Source organism: Pagrus pagrus (genome assembly GCF_965226575.1).
Source record: "Pagrus pagrus genome assembly, chromosome: 4".
NCBI lineage: Eukaryota > Metazoa > Chordata > Actinopteri > Spariformes > Sparidae > Pagrus > Pagrus pagrus.
The window spans coordinates 31,007,291-31,030,890 of NC_140188.1; the positions used below are offsets into that span (position 1 = coordinate 31,007,291).

Sequence of the window (23,600 nt, forward strand, 5' to 3'; positions counted from 1 at the left end):
CTGTGGTTAACATTTCGTTTTGTTCTACGACATAAAATACATCAGTAAGCACCCCACATTTGAAATTTAAAGACAAACAAGAACAAGTGGCTAAATGAGACAACAGAGGCTGTCAGAGATATTAAAGTATTCTAGCTCTACATTTATAACTTGTAGACTGATCAATTTATGGAAAAGTGTGTATAGTATAGTTTAGTAAAAAAAATGAAAGTGGTCTGAAAATTATCTCGCTGAACAAAACATGTAAGTATCACAAATTTGTGTTGTCCACAGAGCTTATTTCTCCAATAATCCAAAATACAATTTACAAGTGATGTGAAACAGGGCCTCTTATGTGTGCCTGTGTGTACGTATATACTCTATGTAAGCAGCACTCTAATGCCAATATTCTATTAGTTAGTTGCCTTCTTTCTCACAGAGTGGTGGCAACAGCACTGCATCGTTTGCATGTTATGCAATAAGGAGTAAAGGCTCTACTCTAAACAAGACCAAAAGTCAAAAGCTGGTGCTTGGTTCAGTACGCTCCATCATTAATCTTTTCTGTCCCAGACCAATGTGTTTTTGAAATTCCATTTATGTCTGTGCATCATCCATTCATTAAATGATTTAATTCAATCTGGAAATGAAAAAAGAGGAAGAATATTGGTTTCTGTACGACTCAGGCCCTTTTGTTTTATTTTCCAGATTGAATGACATTATTGAATGAAAGAATTATACAGACTCATTCATCTGCCGCTGAAGTTCTCTTATTAGCTTCATATATGGATGTATTGTGCCTTTACTTTTTCGAGATAACCAGGAATATCTGATAATGAAGAAACATTTGGTGTTGCCTTTAAATTTTTAAAAGATTATAGTGTGTAGAATATATTATTTAGGCTTATCTAAGTTTGTATTTGAATTCTGAAGGCACATAGGATAGCTCATTACAGAACAGTCATCCAACTAATCAGTGAAAGTATATATACTCATAACAGCATTATAAATAATGAATAACATAAACACAAATGGATGAAGATCAGTGAGACAGTAGCTCTTACGCCTGCCTGACTTCACAGGGGTCCAGAGTCTCTTATTTACAACCTCACCACAAACAATGAGTAACTAAGGTAAAAATGTACAGTAGTAGTAGTGAACACTTTATAACCCCCACCCCTGCCTGCAGCAGAATGACAACTGGATCACCATAGCAACAGGGAGGAGTTACAACAGATATCACAGCTCCTTCTGCTCATAAGGAGCATGTTCTGTAGATATGAGGATACACAGGCTAGTTTAAATGGAAGCCTCATTCAACAATGGGCTGAATGAAAACATGCTGATGATTCTGTTCTTGAAGTTCATTCTTTACTTAATTAGTGCTAAACTAATTATACTGATTCATAATTCAAACTTCCTTCTTTTCCTCTCACCACTCTCAGCTGTTGAATGATGCCAAGCAGAGTCTGATATTTAAGCTTTCCTACACAGTAATCTATTGTTTCTGAACACAGCCGCCCTTCACCTTCACTGGTCTGACTCATCTCCTTCATTCATTCATTGTCTTATCTGTAGCTCAGTTTTGTTGATTTGTCTTTGTGTGCTCTTGTCAGTAGTTTGTCTTTACTGTTGTTGCCCTGGTTTTCTGTACTCTTACAGACAGTACCTGAACAAATTCCACTTCTGTTACGCTTTACCTTAATCATAATTAATTATTTCCCCAAAAGTTCAAATGTGTGGTATAAGACCCCCTTTGACAGATCACCAACAAAGGGGTTTGGTTGTGGTTTATTATACAAATTAGTAAATACATTAATTAATTAGTAATGTATTCATAAATGTTGGTGGATGAATGAGTAGTTCAGTGCATTAGTTGTATTAACACTATATTGATATTAATATTTCCCAAAAGATTTAGCTACAGTTTCCCCTATACCCATGAACACAGAAATATTATGGGAATCTTATTGGACTACAAGCACTCTCTACGCTCTACATGTTGCTTCTTGTCACCTTGCTTTGACCATGATCTCTAAATACTACGGGCCGACCGATGTGACTTTTTGAGGGCTGATACTGATGATTAGAAATGAAGGAGACAAAAAAAAACGATATACAGGACTGATATTCATTTGCAGCAAAAAAAACAACAACAACTGGTGATAAAATAAACCCAAGTACAATTTACTCAAGTACTGTTCCTACTTTACTTGAGCATTTCCATTTTCTGCTACTTTATACTTCCTCTCCACTACTTTTATTTGATACATTTAGTTACTTGTTACTTCAGATTCAGATTATTCACTGTTAACAGGCTATTATTTTGACATCTTACCAATCAGATAGTGTTGTGGGCGGTGAGAGGATGTTGTATCAGAGCCAAAGTAGCACATTATTAAATTAGTTTATTTTATTGGCAGTCTGACAGAAAACACACAGATACAGATAATCAGAAAAAGATTACTATCAGCCTGATAATCGTCCGGGGCCAATAATTGGTCTACCCCTACTACATATTACAAATGTATAATATAGGCAACAATATAGTATTAAAATGAGTATATATTGTATTCAGTTTGGAGAATATTATTGATCCAAGACAAAGCTGACAGGAGGGTGGGACAAATTGATCTGCTGCATCAGCACCATGGAAAGCACCAAGGATTTATCAACATCATCATCACACATTGTAACAATTTTAACTTAACAACCCCTTTGCCTCTGCACGGTCTCTGCTACTGTAGGGCATGGATTGGGGATGGCAGGTTTACAAGGGGGATACATTTTTGTAATTTTTGCAAACAAGGGCAATGGCTTCCCCCCTTTTATCGCCGACAAGTAAAGACAAAAACGACGTATAGCTTAAGTTGAAAGCTGAATTTTTACATGACACTGCACCACACTGCAGGTTTTATTTAGAACAGGACCTCGTCTCTTTTGCATTCTGTCTTATCTCTGACATCCTGATGCTCCCCTCCCCTCCCCTGGAGTACTGTCGCTGCACACACACACACACACACACACACACACACACATACACACACACACACACACACACACACATTTTTAAAATGGTAGGGGACTGCAAAAATCGTGACTTAGCGAAAAACTCCTTTCACACACACACAAGCTCACACTCACACGTCGGGGGATTGCTAACATCGTGACTGTGGCAGCCCCCCTCAGCACAGACGCACAAGCACACACTCATTAGCTTGTGGAAGTGGGCGTGTGTGAGCAGTTTTGTCTGATTTCTGTAGAGATCAAATTCCGTCTGGAATGAAAGTGCTCCTCTCTTCTGCCTGACGTCGTGTATCTGCTTCCATATTCATGAAATACCTCAGCCACATGCTTACTCACATAGAATGGCCCCTTTTGTCTGACATAGTACAGCATTATTGGAAAGCAACTGTGATCAGCTGTTAGATATAATGATTGGTAATGAATGTAACAACTCATTTTGCTGTTAAACGCTGCCTCCTGATGGTCAAATTTGTTAACCTTCACATTTCTTACTTGTATAAATTATTTTACACAAGTCAATATACAGCTTTAGGTTGTTGTATGTTTTTGTGTCCAGCTCCAGTCTGCTGACTATTAATCTTATTCTGTTCTTACACCATTAGCAGCACATTGAACAAATCTGTATTTCTGAGCTTCAGTAAGCTGCACAGCTCATACCTGCACAAGGCAACAGCAGACCTAAATGACTTGGCTAGAGAACATTTTAGTATGTTTTGCAGCAGAATTGCTTGACTTAAATACAATGTAACCTGTGCAATCTGCTGTAGTATTATGCATGGTCTGTGTGGAGGTGTACAGTGTATTCCAAGCTTTTGGATAGATTTAGAGAGCCTCTCTTTATCTTCAATACAATACTGACAATGACAGTGACTAACCAGCTATCCACAGCCCATCACAGTGGAACGCTCCAGTGCTCATGTGTAAACACCAACACTTCCCCGCTGCTCCGAGCTCCCAGTCCAGACCATGGCTAACTGACCAGCTAATGGCAGCTGCAGTTAGCAGTTACTCTGGTGATATGCTGGCCCCTATTTGTTTGGAGTATAAAATCAACAGGTGGCCATTTCTTACATATTGCATCTTTAATATTCATGTCAGTATCAGACCCAAAAGTCTTATGTTCTCCAGGCTGCAGAGACAAACATGAACTCTTCTCTGTAGTAGCAGTCATTAATAATATTGTGCTTTGTGTCCTGCAGGAGAACCCAGAGCGTGGGCCATGAACCTCTGAGGAGACAGGGCTCCTCCACCACCAGCCGCCCCCCTCAGCCGCTTTCTGCCCAGGCCATCAAACACATCTGGGTCCGGACAGCTCTCTTCGAGAAAGTTCTGGACAAGATAGTGCAGTACATTGTGGACAACTCTAGGTGATTAGTTTTTTTTCCCCTCTCCCTGGTGTTGCACAACAGGGACTCACAAGCACACCACTCCAGGCTTTGTTGTAGCTGAATGATGAGCAGTCCCTTGAATTACCTATTTAGTGTTCCATTCTGCTTCTGCGTTCGCTCTCTGCTTGCTTTGTTCTGTGTTTCTGTCTCATCACTGTGCACCTCAACAAGCTGTCCACACATTCACTTCCACGGCTACTTCACTGATCAAAGCCTCAAACATGAAGTGGACCAGTGGGGTTCACAGACATCTGACAGTGTGAATCACACTGTTTAAATGTAGAAACATCCAGCTTGAAACTTGAGAAGTGTTGTGTGAAGTTACAGTTTTATTGACTTGTTGCGAACTGGACGACTGCAGGATAGTTAATCTAATCTGCTTCAAGTGTCCAGGGTAAATATCAATTTTTGTGTTTGACACCTTAGGAAATCTATCATAGACGCTCATTTCTCAACAAACAGCAGCCTCAGTAGACCTTCAGCCTGAATTAAGAAGCAGGCAAGCACCTGGCTTCACTGAGCCTAACATAAGTGATCCTGAACAAATAATATCAAGAAGCTGATTATCAACTGGCTCCGTTAAGTCTGGGTTTGCCTATTTTGTATCGACATGTTCACATTAAAGACAATGAATTCTTAGTTAAATGGCTGTCACATGAGCGTTATCAGAAGCAGCAGAAGATTCCTTAAAATAATATGAGATGAAGTGCTGCTATCCAAAGGGGAATTTCTGGGGCAGAAAAAAAGGATTTAAAATGATATGAGATATATATACAGAACTATGATAGATGTACTGTACATGTAAATATATCTGTAAACCTATGCATAAGGCAAGTGTGTGGTTGTCCCCTGGAAAGGAAAACAAACCAGCACACTGATCCTGCACTGCCCACATTCATCACCGGCAGGCGATGGACATTCGCGTGTATTTGCATATGTGTTACAGGGGTTACAGGGCCAAAAGGGTGTTAAGGGTAACTATCAGCCGTGCAAATTCAATCCAACTCCTGTCAGGAGGCGGGCTCAAATCAGGGAAGAATAGAATAAACAGCAACGAGACAAGTAGAACCAATACTAAGGACGCCCCCTGTGTGCATTCAACTGTGTGCAGCCAGGAGAGGAATGTGTCAGCCCAATAGTAAGGTAAATGGATAATACAGATATTCATTTGCTTTCCATAATGACATTTTGGTGCTTTTTGTCACATGATAGATAAACTATTATGAATCAAAGAAGTCATGCAGCACATGTAACACATGCAAAGCAGAAGGACAACTACAAATACTCTGTGCCAAAAGATGTTTTTAGTATCATTAAAGGCAACAGTTTACTTTAAATTTCTGATTATCATCTCATTTGTCCGAGCAGATTTAATAGTGTTATCCAGAGCTGCAGTAATAGAATAAGAGTATAAAAACACCAAAATAAAGAATAAAGGAAACAGCACAGGTAATATGCAGCTGTAATAGTCATTGTTTAGGCTGTTAGTGTGGTAAGTTACAGTCTCTTCTGTGTCTGAAATCCCCATTTTAACTCGGAGTGCTGACGTGCGCCATAGGTTACCATGGTGATCTGCTCATTATAAAGTTAACCACCTTTGTGATATCACCTGTGATACAGGTCCCAGGATAACATGCAGCCAGTAGTTTTGTGTGAGGAATGCTGATATGAAACTGAACATCTACTCAACTGAACTATACCAGTTTAGGATAAGCCTGTGGATCTTTGCCTGAAACATGTACATTCTGGTTTCTTCTTTGGAGATTGTTCAAATCAAATCAGTTTTATTTATAAAGCCCAAAATCACAATCACATTGCCTCAGTGGGCTTTACAATCTGTACAGTGAATGACATCCTCTGTCCTTAGACCGTCGTTTCAAGTGAGGAAAAGCTCCCCTTTTAACGGGGGGAGAAAAAAAGATGGGAGAAACCTCAGGAAGAGCCGAAGAGGAGGGATCACATGTACAGAAAAGAACAACAAAATCACAGTTTACACGGTGCATTGACAGAGTATCTGTTACAAATTAAGTTGAAATGCTTTCTGGGAAATTAAGTATGTGCAGATCACAAGATACTTTCCTTTCACCTACCACATAAAGCCTAGGAGGAGTCCTCACTGGAGACAGATGGCATTTAATTAAGTTTTCCTTTTGATTCACTTATTTCTGCAGTAAATACTATGAGAGGGAAGCTCTGATGCATGACTCAGTCTTCGGCCCCATCTTGGCAGCTCTACTGGGTGAGTATATTACACTGTGCTTTAACTGCCAACATTTCCAAAATGATCAGAGGCCAGTAACAAAAAGTACTACACAATGGAATCCAGAACAGATTTTCCTATATTCATGTAAAATCGGCCATTAGGTAAACAAATTCCAGGAATTGCAGTCATACAAATGACTACAAATCCTATTTGTAATAGGATACAATTTTAAGCCAGCTTCACTTCAGGAGCTGAAGGCAGACTGCAGGCAGGAGACTGAGGCAGAGAACCCAGACACAAAGTTTAATAAGCAGAAACACATGGGCAGTCAGGCAGGAACACAAAACAAACAGCTTAGCAGACTAAACCAGAGGAGACATGTTGAACAGTGTGACAACTGGCTGAGGGAAGAGAAACACGAGCTGTATCCACACTGACTAACAAGGTGCAGATGAGGCCTATAGCGGCGAAGTAGGGCGAATAAGGGAACATCAGCAACATGTGTGCAGGGCAGCACGACACACTGAGGACACCTGGTGGACAAGTGAGGAACCCTGCGACAGAAACACACGTTACTTTGTCCCAAATGTTAGATTATATATCTCTTCTGCTATGTGGCGCCATTTTAATCTCGATGCTGCCATTATTCATTTTGTTTGCATGCTTGAAACTATAAGCTCTACTTGAAGGTCAAGGTTGTAGGAGTTAGTGGCATCTAGCAGTGAGGTTACAGATCGCAACAACTGAACACCCCTCGTCTCGTTCTCCATTTAAGTGGCTTCTAAATGGCCGAAAAAAGTGAAATTTGGTTTGTCCATTCTGGGCTACCATAGAAACACGGTGGTGTAACATGGCAGCGTCGGTGGAAGAGTCCCTCAGTAGGGGCTCGTAACAAAAACACAACGATTCATTCAATAAATGAAATAAATAAATCCTGCATGCTGGACCTTTAAGTACATTTTTTCTTCTCCTATTATAGAGACATGATTAGAGTTTGTATATAGTGTGAAACTGGAACACAATACTGAGAATTGGAGGTAACAGAGATGACATGATACCTAAAACAAAGAAATTGTAGGAAAGCTCATAAATGTAATCAGTCATTCTCCACTGAAATGACATGATGTTATGACTCACATCAATTAAAACCATTTATATTTATGTTTATCTGACATATTTGTTTGCAGATTTTTATGATTACTTAAATAATACCAGCGGCACTTAAACTTGAATTATCCATAAGATTATTGGTAACGTATGTTAAAGGACATGTCTGGTGGTTGTCTCTGTATAACTACTCACACGTAATGTGTGTGTATCAGAGTGTGGAATATCTTTTGCTCTGTGCCATAGAGATCCATTGTACAAAAACACATCTATGAGTCACACTGTTGCACCGGCTGACATGTTCCTTCATTACCATCAACACACACAGTGTAGTTTTTTTTGGACTCGATCCCACACAGACTGTCCTGCTCCCAGAAATACCCACTAGAGAACCAAATTTGAAGTAATCCATGGATAAAAATAGTCCCCAACAAATACACCACACCTCCTGCGTGATTAATATTTAAATCTACAGTGTTCAGCTGTTTTAGGAAATTACTGAGCCTTTTTATAATGGAACTTTTAAAAAAAAGAACAATAAAAAGTACACCATGCTTTATAGCAAAATATAGCTTATTTTATATAAGAGCAATGATATAGTGTCTCAACTGCATGTAAGACAATACTTTGAACATCTGAGATATTGTACACCAGGCAGGAAACTCATGGTTCTCCACGCAGATCTGTCTTATATCAATGTTTGATAAGTAAATGATCAGTTTGTGCACTGTACATACTTTGTGGGTGTATATGTTTATATGTATATACGCTATATGAATATAAAAAGATTTATATTAAGGTGTGTTTGTTAATAGGCAATAAAGGCCCTTACAAGATTATTAATAATGATGTCATAACAGGTTTATTGTTATATTATAGGACAGTTTATTGGCGTTTCGGAATGTTAATATAAACCTTCTGAGTTTCTGATACTTGTGTATCACAGCATTAGAACACATTTATTCAGTTTAACTAAAATACAGATTTTGTCATTGTTAAACTTTTACTACTTATTGCTTTATCAACAGTAATACATGTTTTATTATTCACTTATTAACAGTTAACTATTCTTTTTGTAATAAATCATGTGCTCTCAGTGGGGCCCTGCGCTCTGGAGTACACAAAACTGAAGACGTCGGATCATTTCTGGACAGACCCCTCAGCCAATGAGCTGGTTCAGCGCCACCGGATCCACGGGGCCCACCGGGGCCAAGACACCTCAGCTGGCCGCCGGCCTGCTCTGGGGGTGAGTGTGGAGGCTGTTTTAGATCAGCTGTTTTGGTCCTCAGGAGATGCTGGCGTATGGTGGAGGGGAGGAATGATCACTGAGGATGTGTGAGATGGGATGAGTTACTTGCTGAATACTGTAAGGTGGCTGTTAAAATCTTTTCTTTTCTAGATACGCAAGAGGCAATCCAGTGGCAGCATGTCAGAGGACAGGTTTGCTGCCTCAGCGAGGGAGTACGTGGAGTCTCTCCACCAAAACTCTAGAACACACCTTCTCTACGGCAAAAACAACGTCCTGGTGCAACCGGTACGACTGCACATTCTCACTTTGTGGACAGCTTTGAAACAACTGAACAAAATGATTCAAACCAGCACCTGACACATACACTATCTGAGCTACTATTAAAGTTTGTGTTAAAAGGTCAGTTCAGAACCAGGGTTGTCCTGATCACATCTTTTTGCTCCTAATCTCAATGGGAGTTTTTCATGAAGTCAATCCAAATTGATACCAATGCAGAGTCTGAACCTGGATCTCTCTGTCAACAGTGTGTGGTTCCGGTTTTTTAATAGAGCAGAGTAGATAAGCTAGAGCAGACTAGCTAGGTAGGTAAGGGGGTGGAGACTCACAGTGGTTTGGGCTGAGGTAGAAGTGGAGGCTCAGGAGGATATAACACTGAGGATCCACAGTAGAGTGCAGGCAGGTTGCAGAGGTGCTGGAGGCGGTCAGGAAGCTGGAAGCTGGTAGCTAGTCGATCACTGGAGAGATCAAGGAGAGACAAAGTTAACAAGGTAACAAAGTAACACAAGAGACGAGTTTCACTGAGTAAAATGTAAACAACAAGGCTGTGTACCACATCTGAGAGACAAAATAATGTGGCAGAGAGTAGAGAGAAGACCAGGGTATTTAAACTGGCGCTGATGATCAGATGCACTGCAGGTGTGTGAGAGTGGGAAGCTCCAGCCAGCAGGAAGCCACGCCCAGCCTCTGAGAACAGACATGCACAAAAAACACACAACACAGCTACAGCAAAATTCCCAATCCTGACATCCTCACAACCTTAAAAACCAACATAAAGAAAAATCAACTGCAACATGTCTTTCTAGAAACATTAGGCTTTTCTCATAATGTGAAACTCTACAGTCTGATCTTAAAGTGTAACTCTCGCCAAAATGTAACCTAGCCTTTTTTTGTGAATGTACCCGAGTCAAACCTTCGTGTAAAAGCATAATTACGACGAAAAAGCCACTTTTAAGATTTACCGTAGTTTCGTTTTCGGGTCAAAATCATTTTCAATGTGTGCTAGGGACAGCTGTGTGGTAGCATCAAAATCGCTATTTTTAAAACACTAAGAAGACTCGACACAACATAAAACTCAGGGTCTCTACACATGAACACGATCATTGAGAATACTGTTTGTGTACACAGAATTTACTAAAAAGAAGGTTTTTGAACAACTCACATTTCATCAGCAGTAGCCACTCGTCGCCGTCCTGCCAGTCGAGATGCGTTGATCCCCGATCACTCGGGGATCGACGCATCTCGACTGGCAGGACGGCGACGAGTGGAGCAAGCTAAAGCTAACGTGAGTTGTTCCAAAACCTTCTCATTTGGCACACTTACTGGGGCACTATGTAATTTTGGAGAAGAAATTATAACTCAGAATTTTAATGTTTACAATATTAATGAGGTAATAACACAAACTCAGAAATATGAATGTTTTTCCCTAAGTGAATAAACAAGCTGTTCTGTGAGGAAAATTAGGAAAATTAGGTCCCAGAACACTGTTTGAAGCTAGAAAGGTGGCAGGGTCCGCCGCATATAAACAAAGTAAAACAGTATCACAGTACAGTTAAAACAATTAAACAATTATTCAGTCATGAAAACAAACAGTTTCGGCAGAAAATTTCTTCCCCAAAATTACATAATGTATCTTTAAAGAATGGGCTTTTCAACAAAGATATTATTTGAGTTGCTGAATATCTGACCTTGATTCCTGACATCTGTCTCATGAACCGACTAAAAATAATCACTACTCTACACATGTTTGATATTAATATATTAATATTCTCTTAGCTCTTTTTTGTTTTTAACAAACAACAGACTGTCCGGGTCACAGACTTTGCTATCAACAGTTTCCATTAGAGATGGTACTAATTAAAACAGTATAAACAAAAAGGACAGTATCAGGGATACTGACTCTTGAAATGTTGACATAATGAATACAGTGATCATCGCAAAACAAAATTCCTACATCGCAATTGCATGGAAGTAGATATTTGATAGAAATATCTCAAAATATGGACACATTAAGTTAAAAATCTAACCTGCATGGCTGGATACCACAGGAGGGACGTGTGTGTTGTAGTGAGAAAACACAGAAAACTTTGTAAGAGCTGAACTCCTGACTTGTATGAATATATGTAAATGTTTTGAAATTAAGCGCAAGCTGTAGAAAGTAAAATCCAGCTCATGGAGGTCATAAGAGTCAACTCAGTATCCAAGCCGGTGAAGAAGCAGTTGTGTTAAGTTGGATTCCTGAGGTCGTTCAGTGAACTGAGCACAGGTGACAGTTGTGTTACTGAGTCAATCTGTGTGGTTTGTTTCTCAAAGCACCATGAACACGTCAGAGGATCAAAGCAGCGATACCCTGCTGTCAAACATGATCATAGAAAGCATGGGTTACATCAGTGTACCAAATGTACACTATGATTAAATGAGACATCAGTATTACAGCAACCCTGTATCTCTCTAGCTCCTATATCTCAATCTATACTTTATGTTGATTATTGGCATTACAATTTTCGTAGAAAGTTAAATGAGATGTTACAGGCCTCAGTGTGCTGCTCTGGAAGCCCTGAAGCTATTGTTGCTCTCGGATAAAGTCAGAAATCCAACTTGGAGGCTGACATACATGCAGTACACACAGACAGCGCTCTGCACCCACTCAGTTGGTGTACAGATAGATTGCAAATGATGGTTATTTTCATCTATTATTGTGCTATGCACACACACACACACAACATTTGTATGTGTGATCTTTGGAATGAAAGCTGTATTTCTCCTGCCTGTAATGTGCTCTGTGCTGCCAAGAAGCTTCAGCATGTTTGGCCCTGGGAATGTATAATGAGCACATATTTGCCTCCCACAATGCTCAGCCTTTGACAGAGCCATGCTAGCGCACATGGCTGAGTGCACTTATAGAAAAATCAAGCATTCACTGCACACTACAAATGTTTACTGGTACTGTATTTGATTCTACCCTCTGCTTCTTATATTATACTATTACCAGGTTCTGTCTATATACAGCGTATTGTAACATGAAATAAATGTACCGTTTTTAACTTCATCTGTTTGAGCAGGATTAATTTATATGAGATTATAGTTGACTACACCAAGAGGCCCTGAAAACTATTTTCTGATCACATGATCTCAGGGTTTTTTTGAGACACTAAATCATTCAGTCATTTAAAACTGATCAGACATTTCTGATCAAGCAGATGAACTGTGTTTTGGAGTGTTAAACTATAACGTTTATTGGATTTAAACTTAGCCACAGACACTTATCATTTAAGAGAAATAAATCAAGATATAGTTCAAAATGTTGGAAAAGGTGCTTATTTGCTTTGTTCATGAGAAGATTGAAATCACTGTCATTTTCTGTGCATTAAGTACACCACTGGAGTCGAGAGGTGACTAGCCTAGCATAGCATAGGACCTCTATCCATAAGCACAAATTAACTTTCTTTCATTTCTGTTTGTTTTAATAACTTTGGACAGAGCCAGGCTAACTTTTTGCATCTGCTTCCAGTCATTAGGCGTTAAACCCCGCTTTTCCGAAACCTCGCTGTTCCGAAAATAGACTTCCATTCATCGTAATGGCGTGGTTTCCCATTTTTTCTAAAGACCCCGCTATTGTGGAACCCCTGACCCTGAGTTTCGCAATGGATGTGTTTCGGAACGTCAGGTTGTTCCCGTCATTATGCTAAGCTAGGCTAATCACCTCCCAGCTCTAGCTCCATACATTAAGTACAGCAATTAGTTGTATGGATCTTATCCTCTAGTTCTTGGGGAAATAAAAATGATGAGTATAGTTTGAAAGAATGTTGAACTATTTTGTTAAGATTTGAAGGATGTCTCATTTCAAGTTGTCGGGTGGTTAAAATGCAGGTATCACAGCTGTTGTTTGGATTAAAAAGGTTTAATCAAGGATGCAGACTCCTTTTAGCTACCCTCTGTCTCATGCTTGAAAGTCAAAACCTGAAGTCTCACATCATGTCCCTCCCTCTTCTTATATCCTGTCTCCCACCGTAGAAGAAGGACATGGAGGTGTTGCGTGGCTACCTGTCGCTCCACCAGGCTGGGGATAACCTCACCCTGAAGTGGACACCCAACCAGCTCATCAATGGCACTCTGGGTGACTGTGACCTTGAGAAGAGGTACCCAAGAGACATCCGCTAATTATTTATTGATAATATGTAAATGATGTAACTCCTCCCTGTGGAAAAATTGTGCATTTACACAAACGATGAATTGAAAAGCAACAACTGCCTCTGAAGCTTCATTTTACACAGTGGCTTACTTTACCAATCCAAAACATCTCCCTGTCTGACAGTATCTACTGGGACTATGCACTGACTGTCCCTCTGCGCCAGATAGTCTGTATCCACTGTCACCAACGCCGTAAGTATACTGCTACTCTCTCACAGTACAATACACATACACAGTCATATCACACTGCAGCCATCACCTCATACCATGAGCATTCCATCAGGAAGTGTATCATAAGCTGATGTCATATCACAACATTGTTTGCTTGTCTTGATGAAGTATAAATAGCCAGTAATGGGCAGTGCAGGTCAGATGCATGTAAGTGCCTCTCATGTATTATGGTGACCACTTCTTCACCAAATGTTCTCTCTCTCCTTTGCATCTCTTACATATGTTTGTTTGTGTGTGTGTGTGTGTGTGTGTGTGTGTGTGTATGTGCATGTGCACTACACTTTTCAAATATATAACTTAAAATAAAAGTCGAAAATGATTTAAAATAATCCAAATATGTATTACATAGTCTATACGTCCTTTTCCCTTTTTGAATGCTCTTATCTCTTTCTTGCGTTCTGTTTTCAGCTGACTGTGGTGGTACGCTGGTCCTTGTCAGTCAGGATGGGATCCAGCGGCCGCCCCTCCACTTCCCCCCTGGTGGTCACCTCCTGGCCTTCCTCTCCTGTCTCGAAACCGGCCTTTTACCACGGGGTCAGCTGGAGCCGCCCCTCTGGTCTCAGAAAGGCAAGGTGTGTCACATTGTTACATCTGTTTTCACAAACTTTATTGAGTGGGAGCACTTCCATTCCAAAATAAAAAAAATTACGTATCAAACCATCCGAACTAGCAAACGTTCACCTTTCCTACAATGGTGCCAATTTTTCATCAGTTTAATTTTGGCATCAGTATTCAGGAAACCTTCACACAAAGTTTCCTGGGAACCGGACTAGACACAAAGTCTACTTTTCTATGTTTTGGTGGGATCCAATTATGCTAGTTACTATGGATGCAATTTTATTTTATACTTATTACATAAAAATAGCATATTGTTGTGATCGACAAGGCTCTGCTGTATGTTATTTATGTTGGCGATTTGCTTATGCATATTTTTATTTATAATTTTTTTGTTACTGTACATGTCGATGACCCTTTTGCATGCATAATTGTGACATAGCTCGTGTAAAAAATTTGAACTTAACAGCCAGATGATTCTGGGATGAGACCTTAAATTATGTTCAGCTCCCACACATTCAAATCCAATAATGAAATGTTTTTTCTCCCTCAGCTGAACAGTTACCTTTTTGCCACCTTAACACTCTTAAGGAAAGAACATCAATATTAGCACTAGGCATGTCACTACATCAGATTTACATGATTATCACGGCAAAAAAAGAATTCATGATAACATTATTTTTTACACATTTATCATTAATGCTTGTATATTGCAACACAGCTATTTTATTTATTTTTTACTGTCCCACAGCTGCAACAATAGCTCACCTTCCACACAGAGCATAAAGATAACATTTATTCAGAGCAGTGTTGCTTTTTCACTGATGTATCCAAAACGTCTTCCAGTGGAAGCATAAGGCAGAAGCTAAGTCCCTCTACTAAGAATAACCTTTGTACATTTTACACTTCTGCAGGGGAAAGTCTTCCCTAAACTGAGGAAGAGGAGCAGTGCTGCTCGGCTTATCGACCAGGACAGGAACGGTGAGGAGCAGACAGCTGCTGACTATGTGTTTCGCATTGTCTACCCTGGATACCGCTATGATGCCAGTAAGTAACAGTTTTACATTATCATGCACACTGCTACAAAGTTAAAAAAAAAAAAATCTTCCTCGATGGTTAACACTTATCTCTGTGATTGCTTTTGCCTTTTGAAAGTTAAGTACTGTATATCTGCTTGAATTTTGTCTTGATGTGATTACAAAGTATGGGTGAAGTGTGGTGTCTCTCCCACAATGCTCTTCCCGAGGTCTGGAGGGTGGCACTGTTCTAACTGTGTTCTCTGTTGTCCCACTGGTGCAAGCAGTCACTATAAACTACCACCACACCACGGGCAGCCGCGCTCCGTCCCTGGACGATGACGAGGAAGAGGAAGATAGGCTCCATGCTATGATCTCAATGATCTGCTCGCGGAACCTCACAGACCCTAATGTCATGAAAGGTTTTTATCACCTTAACACACCCACCCAACCCTACTGCCCCCCCACTCCTGAGACCTCACCCCGGCTTCAGACGTCCCTCTCCCCTCCCAACCCCACCTCCCCCCAGCTTCATCTGCCTGTGTGTGTGCTTCCTGAGGCCGAGTCCAACAGGGTGGAGTGGGCTGGGGTTGGCTATGTTCACAAGGACATGGGGAAGTCCAGGTTGATCAACACAAAACTGAAAAGCAAAGTTACTTTTTATATGATAGGATTATGCACTTCATATAGCCTGTTAGCCATATTGACATACACATTAAAACTGAGACAACAGTAGGTCGATACAGTAGACACTGTACAGCCCAACAATCTCTGAGACGACTGACAGCCTCTAACTTTGTACCAAGAGGTTTGATTTATTTTAAATAACCTGTTAGATTGTTTTCCAGCACAAAGGGAGATGCAGTAACAAGGTGACCTCTGCTGCTTTTTTGCATAGGAAGTCAACTTTCATCACTTTCATTCTAGCAAACAAAGAACAAAGGTAACTTTTACCATCCGTTTTTATTCAGTGTAAACACACATTTTCTGGCCAGTGTTACACTGAATAAAAATGGATGGTAAAAGCTATTCCTACACCTATTTTCCTCTCTTAATTGCCTTGTTAACTCTTTGTAAAACACACTTCATTAAAACTCGACAAAATTAAACTCACCAAAAACATATAGGTTTGTAGTTCCACTGCTCCAACAATTACCAACTCCATATTTTTTTGTAATAAATAAATCCTTAAATTACCGTGCCAGATGTATAATACTCAGGCTCTACTGTACATGATGCTGCTGCTGCCCAGGCTCCCCCTTACTCCTCCTGCGCCACATGCCCGTCCTGTCCCACTATATCCCATGTCTTCTAACTGGCCTCCTTCCGTCTCAGGGGCTGTGTTCAGTCTTAGTCCAGTGGCCCGTCATGTTCATTGGGAGGTTGCTGAGCCTGGTCACCCACAATGTAAACACCAACACTGCCCCTGTGAATTGAGGTCGCAGTCTAGGCAGGAAGACTCCAGTCAGTTAAAAGGGCGACTAGCTGCACAGCTAACTAGCTAACCACAGCTAGAAGTTACAGATAGATAGCTACAGCAAAGAGTATAGTGAGCAGCAGTTAGCGGTTATTCTGGTGATTTGCTGCCACTATATTTTTGGGGAGCCAATTTTTGCATATTACTCCTTTAAAAATGCTATATGTCGCATCTTTTACAAACAAAACAAAAAAGTCCTGCTTGCTGTGTTACTTTGCAGCCACATACCATTGCATATTGTTGTGTCAGTGGCAAAAGAGGCTTTAAAGTTCATAAGACAGAAGTATTGTTCTGTGTATTAAGGCATCATCAAACCTGAATGTCAGATCTGCAGTGAGCTGTCAGCAGACTCTCCAGCGTGTCAGTAAAGGACAGGAGACTTCATCACATCCACGCCATCTTGATGCAACAGTTACAGATATGTCAGTCGGCAGCGAGATGAATCCTTTTAATTAGATATTATCTTTGGAGCCAAACCAAACAGTCTCAGCCATTGATAGCCTAATCCAACTATTCTGTTACTCAACACAATAAAATACATTTTTTAAGCTTCTTTGGTGGCTGGATGTTTAACAGTGTGTATGTCCTTTTGTTGTCACATAAATTACAGCTGGAAGTTAAAGGCCCCTGGACATTGTAATCTGACACAATAACATGTTTAGAAAATGGCTTCGTCCCAGATATTCTCAGTTAATGCCACAGCAGCCGCTGGCAGACTCCCCCTACGCCCTTCCTGCTTAATTTACCTCTCTCTCTCTGTTGCTTCCTTTTCCTCCCACCACTCAGAGACACACTTTAATCCAGTTTCCTGGCAGGGATCCTTATGCAAGTCTGTGAAACACACTCTGGAAACACACACTGTCAATTGAACAGACTTGTATAATGAGACTGCTGTCAAGACAGTGACTAGACACATTTGTCATTTGGTTTCATCGCTGTAAACAGATTCAAACTTCCCCAGGTCTCCTTGTCTAGGGCAAGGCCTTTCCGGCTGCTTTGCATTCTGGGATTTGCAGTGCTGACTGCCTTACAGTTATGAAAGGGTATCGCTTTTGAAGCATGCCTCACCACTGTTGGGTTTCCACTGTTGTGGCCAAGAAAAGCTTTTGATAATTTGCTTAGTTTTTTGCACTCCTTTGATTTGACTTAATTCTGTTTCCTACTTTTTGTCCTTTCATTTCTCACTTGCAACATGCTTGACAATTTTTGCATGGGAGATATGCACCCGTTTCATTGTTTTTTAAGAACGACTATGTGTTTCTGCGTATTTGTGATGGAAAATCCTCTCTCACAGTCTCCTCCTCTGTTCGTTTTGATTTCTCTCTCTCTCAGTTGTTTCTCCTCTGTTTGTGCAGTCGTTTGCTGCGATGCTGTTCACTGTAATTCTTCACTAACCCCGCCACCGCCCTCCCCCTCCCCTCGCCCCCTCCTCCACCCCTCTCATTACGGTCCTGTGGGGTTCCGCAGTAGTAGAGACGTGGAGTCCTTGTGTGAGCAGGGTTGCATTACTGATCCCAAAAACAGTTGTTGATCACGTCTAGTCCTAAAGTAAAGAGGGGGAGGCCAAATGTCGGTCTCACTCCAGCATTTTTTCTGTTCGCTTTTTTCGTTCTTATTATTATTTGTTTTTTGGGGTTATTGAACAACCAAAGCGCAGCTTCATATTTATGACAGGTCATCAGCTCCAACCTGAAGAATTAAGGTGAAGAGCATTTATTTAATGTTGAAGTTTTTATGATTTTTCCTCCCCTTTGTGTGCCCTTTTACTGGTGTCCATTTGTTTCTGTTGTTTGAGATAATTTCTTTTGATGTCTCTTGTCTTGTTCTGGCTTTATGCATCCTGCATGGCCTGAGCATTTGCCTAGTCCTTGCCTTCTCCTCTTCTATCAATCCTTCACTTCCTCTCTTGTCCTCTTCTACTTCCTCCTCTCTCCTGTTTGTCTGGAGCGTCCCTGAGCTCTGCTATCTCCTCTGCCTCCCCTGTGAATGAACTGAACCAGCATGGCTTCTCTGCATCCTCTCTGCTTGTCTCTCCCACAGCACCGTTCCTGCTTCCTAAACCGTCCCCCTCCACTTTTGGTTTCCTCTCTACGCTTGTTTTTCCAGCTCTCACATGTAACATGAGTGTAAAATTCCCATCCATCTACTCATCTCTTGATGTCATGAATAACAAAGAACAATACATGGAAAGATGTATTTATGGTTGAGCTGAGGGACCTATGTCATAATATGTAAGGCCTAGAATAGAGCCAGTGTGAAGCTGAGTTAAAGACAAAACAAACAACGAAGAGTGTAGTAGATTAAAACAGCAGTGTCTATTTTGTCTCAGAGCACTGAGACCTCTCTCTGTCTTCTCACTTCCACTCTCTCTGGTTTAGATCACGGGGAGATGATGGAGATGCAGGGTTTTGGAGGCAGCCCGTCGTCGTGGCAACAAGCTGAAGTAACCACTCACGAGTCGCTGTGCCAGTCTTGCTCCACGGCCGGTAGCAACGTGTCATTCGACTACCCGGCTGGCTGTACCTGCATCCATGAGCCATCAGACATTCACACGTATGTCATGAGATTTTATAAAGCACTGAATCTTTTCTGAGAGAATCAAAACATCCTGTCAGTCAAATACAACCCAAAACACCAATTTGTATTTTATTCCTGTCTTTGTGAGTGCTGCTGCAATGTTTTAATTATAATCCTCTTTGCGTTTTAAGATAGTAATTGACATTTTTTACATAGAATCTTAAGTAGTGTGAGAATCCATGCAGGCAGCATCTAGTCCATCCATCCATTAGTAAAAACACATTGAGTCACTGAAGTTTTTGCTTAAGCTCCAGCCATGGCTGTGGTTTCTTCATTAAAAGCAAAAAGCCTATATAAAAAAGACATGTCTATAAACCAGAGGGCGGCTTGGTAGTCATGAGTGATTTCTTTTTTCCCACCAGTGTTCCTCTAAAGATGCTCTGCCAGAACATGAAGAGGCAGATAGTCTCCAGAGCCTTTTATGGATGTAAGTCCATCACGTTACCGCTGCACAGTGCTCATACTTTCATTTCCAGCTGTTTTCTGAATATTATGATTGTGACATTAATTGTGTTATACAACACTTACTATTTTCAGTTTTAGTTGGTGTGTAGCATGGGGACATTTTTATGCAGACACAAACTGTATAATATAATTCAAGTTAGCCTAACAACTTGCTAAAAACTGATTATTCATCTATTGGAAAAGGGTAATCCTGCTTCACCTGCATTTCATTTAATTATAAACATTACAGACTATTATAGAGACAGCAGCAACTCCCAATGTTCTCTCTTTAGGTTGATGTTCTGCAGCTTGTAGAATGTGTAACAACACTGCACTGCTGGCTTTCAGTTCAGGGCACAAGTCATTTTAAAATCATCTGAAGTGATTAAAGGAGTACTACGTAGTTTAAGGAAAGAATTTCCAGAATTTTAACATTTACAATATTGATGATACACACTCAGAAATATGTATATTTTCCATAAGTGAATAAACAAGCTGTTCTCAGAGGAAAATAAGGTCCCAGATAAGTGTTTAGAGCTAGAAAGGCAAAGAAAAACAGCATAAAGTGTGTTGTCCTTTAAGGTCAGTTTGTTTAATCAGCCAATGAAAATCTTTGCCTGCTCATTAACATTTCTTCACTAAAACTACAGAATGCTGCTTGACAAAGTAGTGGCTACTGAAATATCCCTCTGAATATTATAAAGACTGTAATAGATTGATGGGTAACACGATGCATTTAGTGTTATTAAAATATTGTTACTAAAGGAGAGTTAGTTTGAATTACAGCAACAGCTTTTTACAATACCAATAATTTAGTCAGTTTATTGATATATAACTTCAGTTCAACAGTTTTAGATTAATATAAAACAACTAAGAATTGTTTTGTTTTTGTAAATACTGATTAAAAGTCATTCATCATCATTTTGAACTATGAACATGTGTCACACGACCACAGACATTCAGGTGGTTTACCACATTTAGCACATTTCAACATTTACATTTTGATGAATTATTATTAGTCACTCATGGGCTAAATACATGGCCTCAATACATGGTGCATACATTCATTACTTAAACATGTTTTTACTTTCAGTTTAATATTGTATTTTTACATCTCCAAATTGTTGTTTTTTAAATTTTGTCTATACAATGTCTATACAAGGTTTCTCACCCAAACTCTGAGCTGTATAGGTTGTTTTTTGTGTCAAAGGACAGAGGGAGTTGTATGTTGTACACATTGGAAAGCCTTCTGAGACGAATCTAATATTGGGCGATCTAAAAAAAAAAAATGACTTGACTTTTTACGGAGACTTGGTCTCAGCTGTGTGTGTCTGTCCGTGTCACACCTGTCCTGTCAGGGCTGGCCTACTGTCGACACCTGTCCACTGTGCGGACTCACCTGTCAGCTCTGGTCAACCACAACATCGTCCCTCCTGACAGACCCTGTGAGGCGTCCGGGGGCCTCAGCAAAGAGGTGTGGAGCAAGTACCAGAAAGACTGCAAGGTGGGTACAGAGCAGAGAAGTTTGTACAGCAGCTAACGGTGAGGCTGAGAGAGAAATGAAATATAGGCCAACAAGCAGCAGGAGTTACAGCAACATAACAAGAGCCTTAATCTTCTTCCTGCACCATCTGACAAACCTGCACCTGCAGTTAACAGCCGTAAATCACAGCAGATTGCCTAGTCATCATTGAGTCATTGGTATTGATCAAGCCCTATAGATATTTCATGGTCATCTTATGCTGTGCAAGTCTTATTTACAGCAGTACTTTATAAAGTGAGATAAGCTGATGCAACCTGTGAGGAATCTTTTTATGAGAATTACAAGGAGCAAATATTTCTGTCTGTAAATCTGCTGTCAATCTTTGGATTGGACCGTAAGACATCACAGTGCAATTTCTGCAGCACATGAGAAGTTTTTAACAGATGTGAAAGAAGCATCTGCTATATAAGGAGCACAACAGCTTCAAGTGCCCTGTTAGAGTCCAGTTGTTGTGTGATCAAAAGAGAGAAAATCTGAGTCCCAGAGATGTTGTTCAGTGAGGGCAGAGGGATGTCTTCATCACTACATGGCAAAACCATGAGGAGTCGGTGTTCGCACCCTGTGGTGCCCCTGGTCCCATGACCTGTTGTTTGTTTAACACAATAAAAGCATACACAGCAGCTTTGTAGTGACTCTGTAGATAGATGAGCCTATACCACACACGTTAACACACTTTTTGGTTGTAACTCTAAAGTAACGTCTTCTTTGCACCTCCTGTCACCAGTTGGATATGTTTTCCACACTTTGGTCAGTTGTGTGGAGGACTGACAGCAGTCAGAGGCTCAGGCTCATTGTAAGATTTCAGAGAAAGTTTCAAACACTGATTTTCAAACTCCAGCAACCCAAGGGCATGACCAGAACTATCGGTTGTATTTGTTGAGTGGTTGTGAACAGTTCAACTACAGAGTGACTTTGTGTTGTATTATAGCAAATACTATTACTAGTATTTTTTTCTACGTTCCTCTACTGTTAATCATTTCACAACCATCCTGACCCCCAGGTTGGGAACCACAGAAATGAAGTGTTGAACAGAATTTCATCAGAATGTACTGTTGGCTGTATTTCAGGGCTCACAGGGTTTATTGTTTCCTCCACCAGGTTATTGTCTACAGCAACGATACAGTGAACTCTGTCCATCTTTAGAAATGATACCTTAACTGACCCGGTCCCTCTATGCTGGCACAGAGTATTATTTTGTAATCTTCTCCCCCTGCGACATGTAAAGAATGAAACCGACGATATTCAGCATTTTATTTATTGTGCGTATATCCAAAGCCTACTATACGTTTCCTCCATTTTTTGTTAAAAACACATCAGTGAGCCGAAATGTTCTTCCCTGCTATGAACACACACACACTGTAGTTTATTTTGACTCAGTCCAACACACACTGTCCTGCTAAACCTAATACTCACTCGAGCACCAAATGTGAATTTATCCATGGAGGAAAACAGTCCCCAACAGAAGCACTGTTTCCTCCTGTTTGAGTACTTTTGCTAAAACTGTAATTGTAATTGTCACCTGTTTATAAAGATTTAGATCTACGGTGAAAACCAGCCACAGCAGTAGAGCAGGCAGGTCAGAGCGGACTGAGAGGAGAAACACATTTTTGGTTTTGGTCTCCTCATGGGGTTGCTTTACAATGAAGGACATATGACAATGACAGCTTTATTCTTGAACCATCTGAAGCTTCTTCTTTTTTTTTTTTACCTGGGCTTCTGATATTCATGCTTCCCTGTTTGGACAGAGGTGGAGGAAGTCTGGAGATTTTTTTTTTTTCCAAGTAAAAGTAGCAGTAATACTTAAATGTAGAAATTACAAGTAGATGGCTTACACTCAGCATTTTACATAGGTAAGTGTACAAATATATTAGTAGAAAAATTCACTAAATATGTACATGGCACAATATGGAGTGTTATATTGTAATGTACTAATTTTAAAAGATTTAAAGTTCTTTACAAAAGGACAAAAGGATAAAGAGAAAGAGTAAAACATTACAGCAAGAGAAAATAGCGCCATGAAAACAATTATAAAACATTTAGAAGCATCACTGTATATTTTATTATTGGATCAGTGTTTCTGATGCTGAATTGGATGAATTTACTGTAATTCTTCATGTTTTAAATAAGATGGTCTTATAATCTGGAACGTTACTATTCAGTGGAGTGAAAATGCAAAATTCCCCTTTTAAATGCAGCGTAATAGAAATAGAATGTAGCATAGCATGGAAATACCCAAGCACCTGAACTCATCACCACTGTTTGGGAGCGTTGTGAGGCCTCACAGTGCTCTGTTCACATCTATATGTATTACTCTGTGTTATTTCTTCCCTGTTGTTGCCT

The 23,600-nt window shown here is 40.2% G+C and overlaps 1 protein-coding gene across 3 annotated transcripts in view; it reads left to right on the plus strand.

The window, feature by feature from the left end:
- Positions 1–23,600, plus strand: part of sgsm2 (small G protein signaling modulator 2) — a 109,605-nt gene that overhangs the window by 71,977 nt on the left and 14,028 nt on the right. The window contains exons 4-15 of one of the 3 annotated variants that reach the window (XM_084351454.1): positions 4,203–4,370; positions 6,563–6,630; positions 8,799–8,947; positions 9,101–9,235; positions 13,241–13,365; positions 13,542–13,609; positions 14,057–14,220; positions 15,118–15,250; positions 15,504–15,641; positions 19,075–19,249; positions 19,636–19,700; positions 21,076–21,221. In XM_084351454.1, the coding sequence (XP_084207580.1) occupies positions 4,203–4,370; positions 6,563–6,630; positions 8,799–8,947; positions 9,101–9,235; positions 13,241–13,365; positions 13,542–13,609; positions 14,057–14,220; positions 15,118–15,250; positions 15,504–15,641; positions 19,075–19,249; positions 19,636–19,700; positions 21,076–21,221 (1,534 nt within the window). The remainder of the gene's footprint in view (positions 1–4,202; positions 4,371–6,562; positions 6,631–8,798; positions 8,948–9,100; positions 9,236–13,240; positions 13,366–13,541; positions 13,610–14,056; positions 14,221–15,117; positions 15,251–15,503; positions 15,642–19,074; positions 19,250–19,635; positions 19,701–21,075; positions 21,222–23,600) is intronic. The other 2 variants (XM_084351455.1, XM_084351456.1) reach the window with 2 other exon arrangements.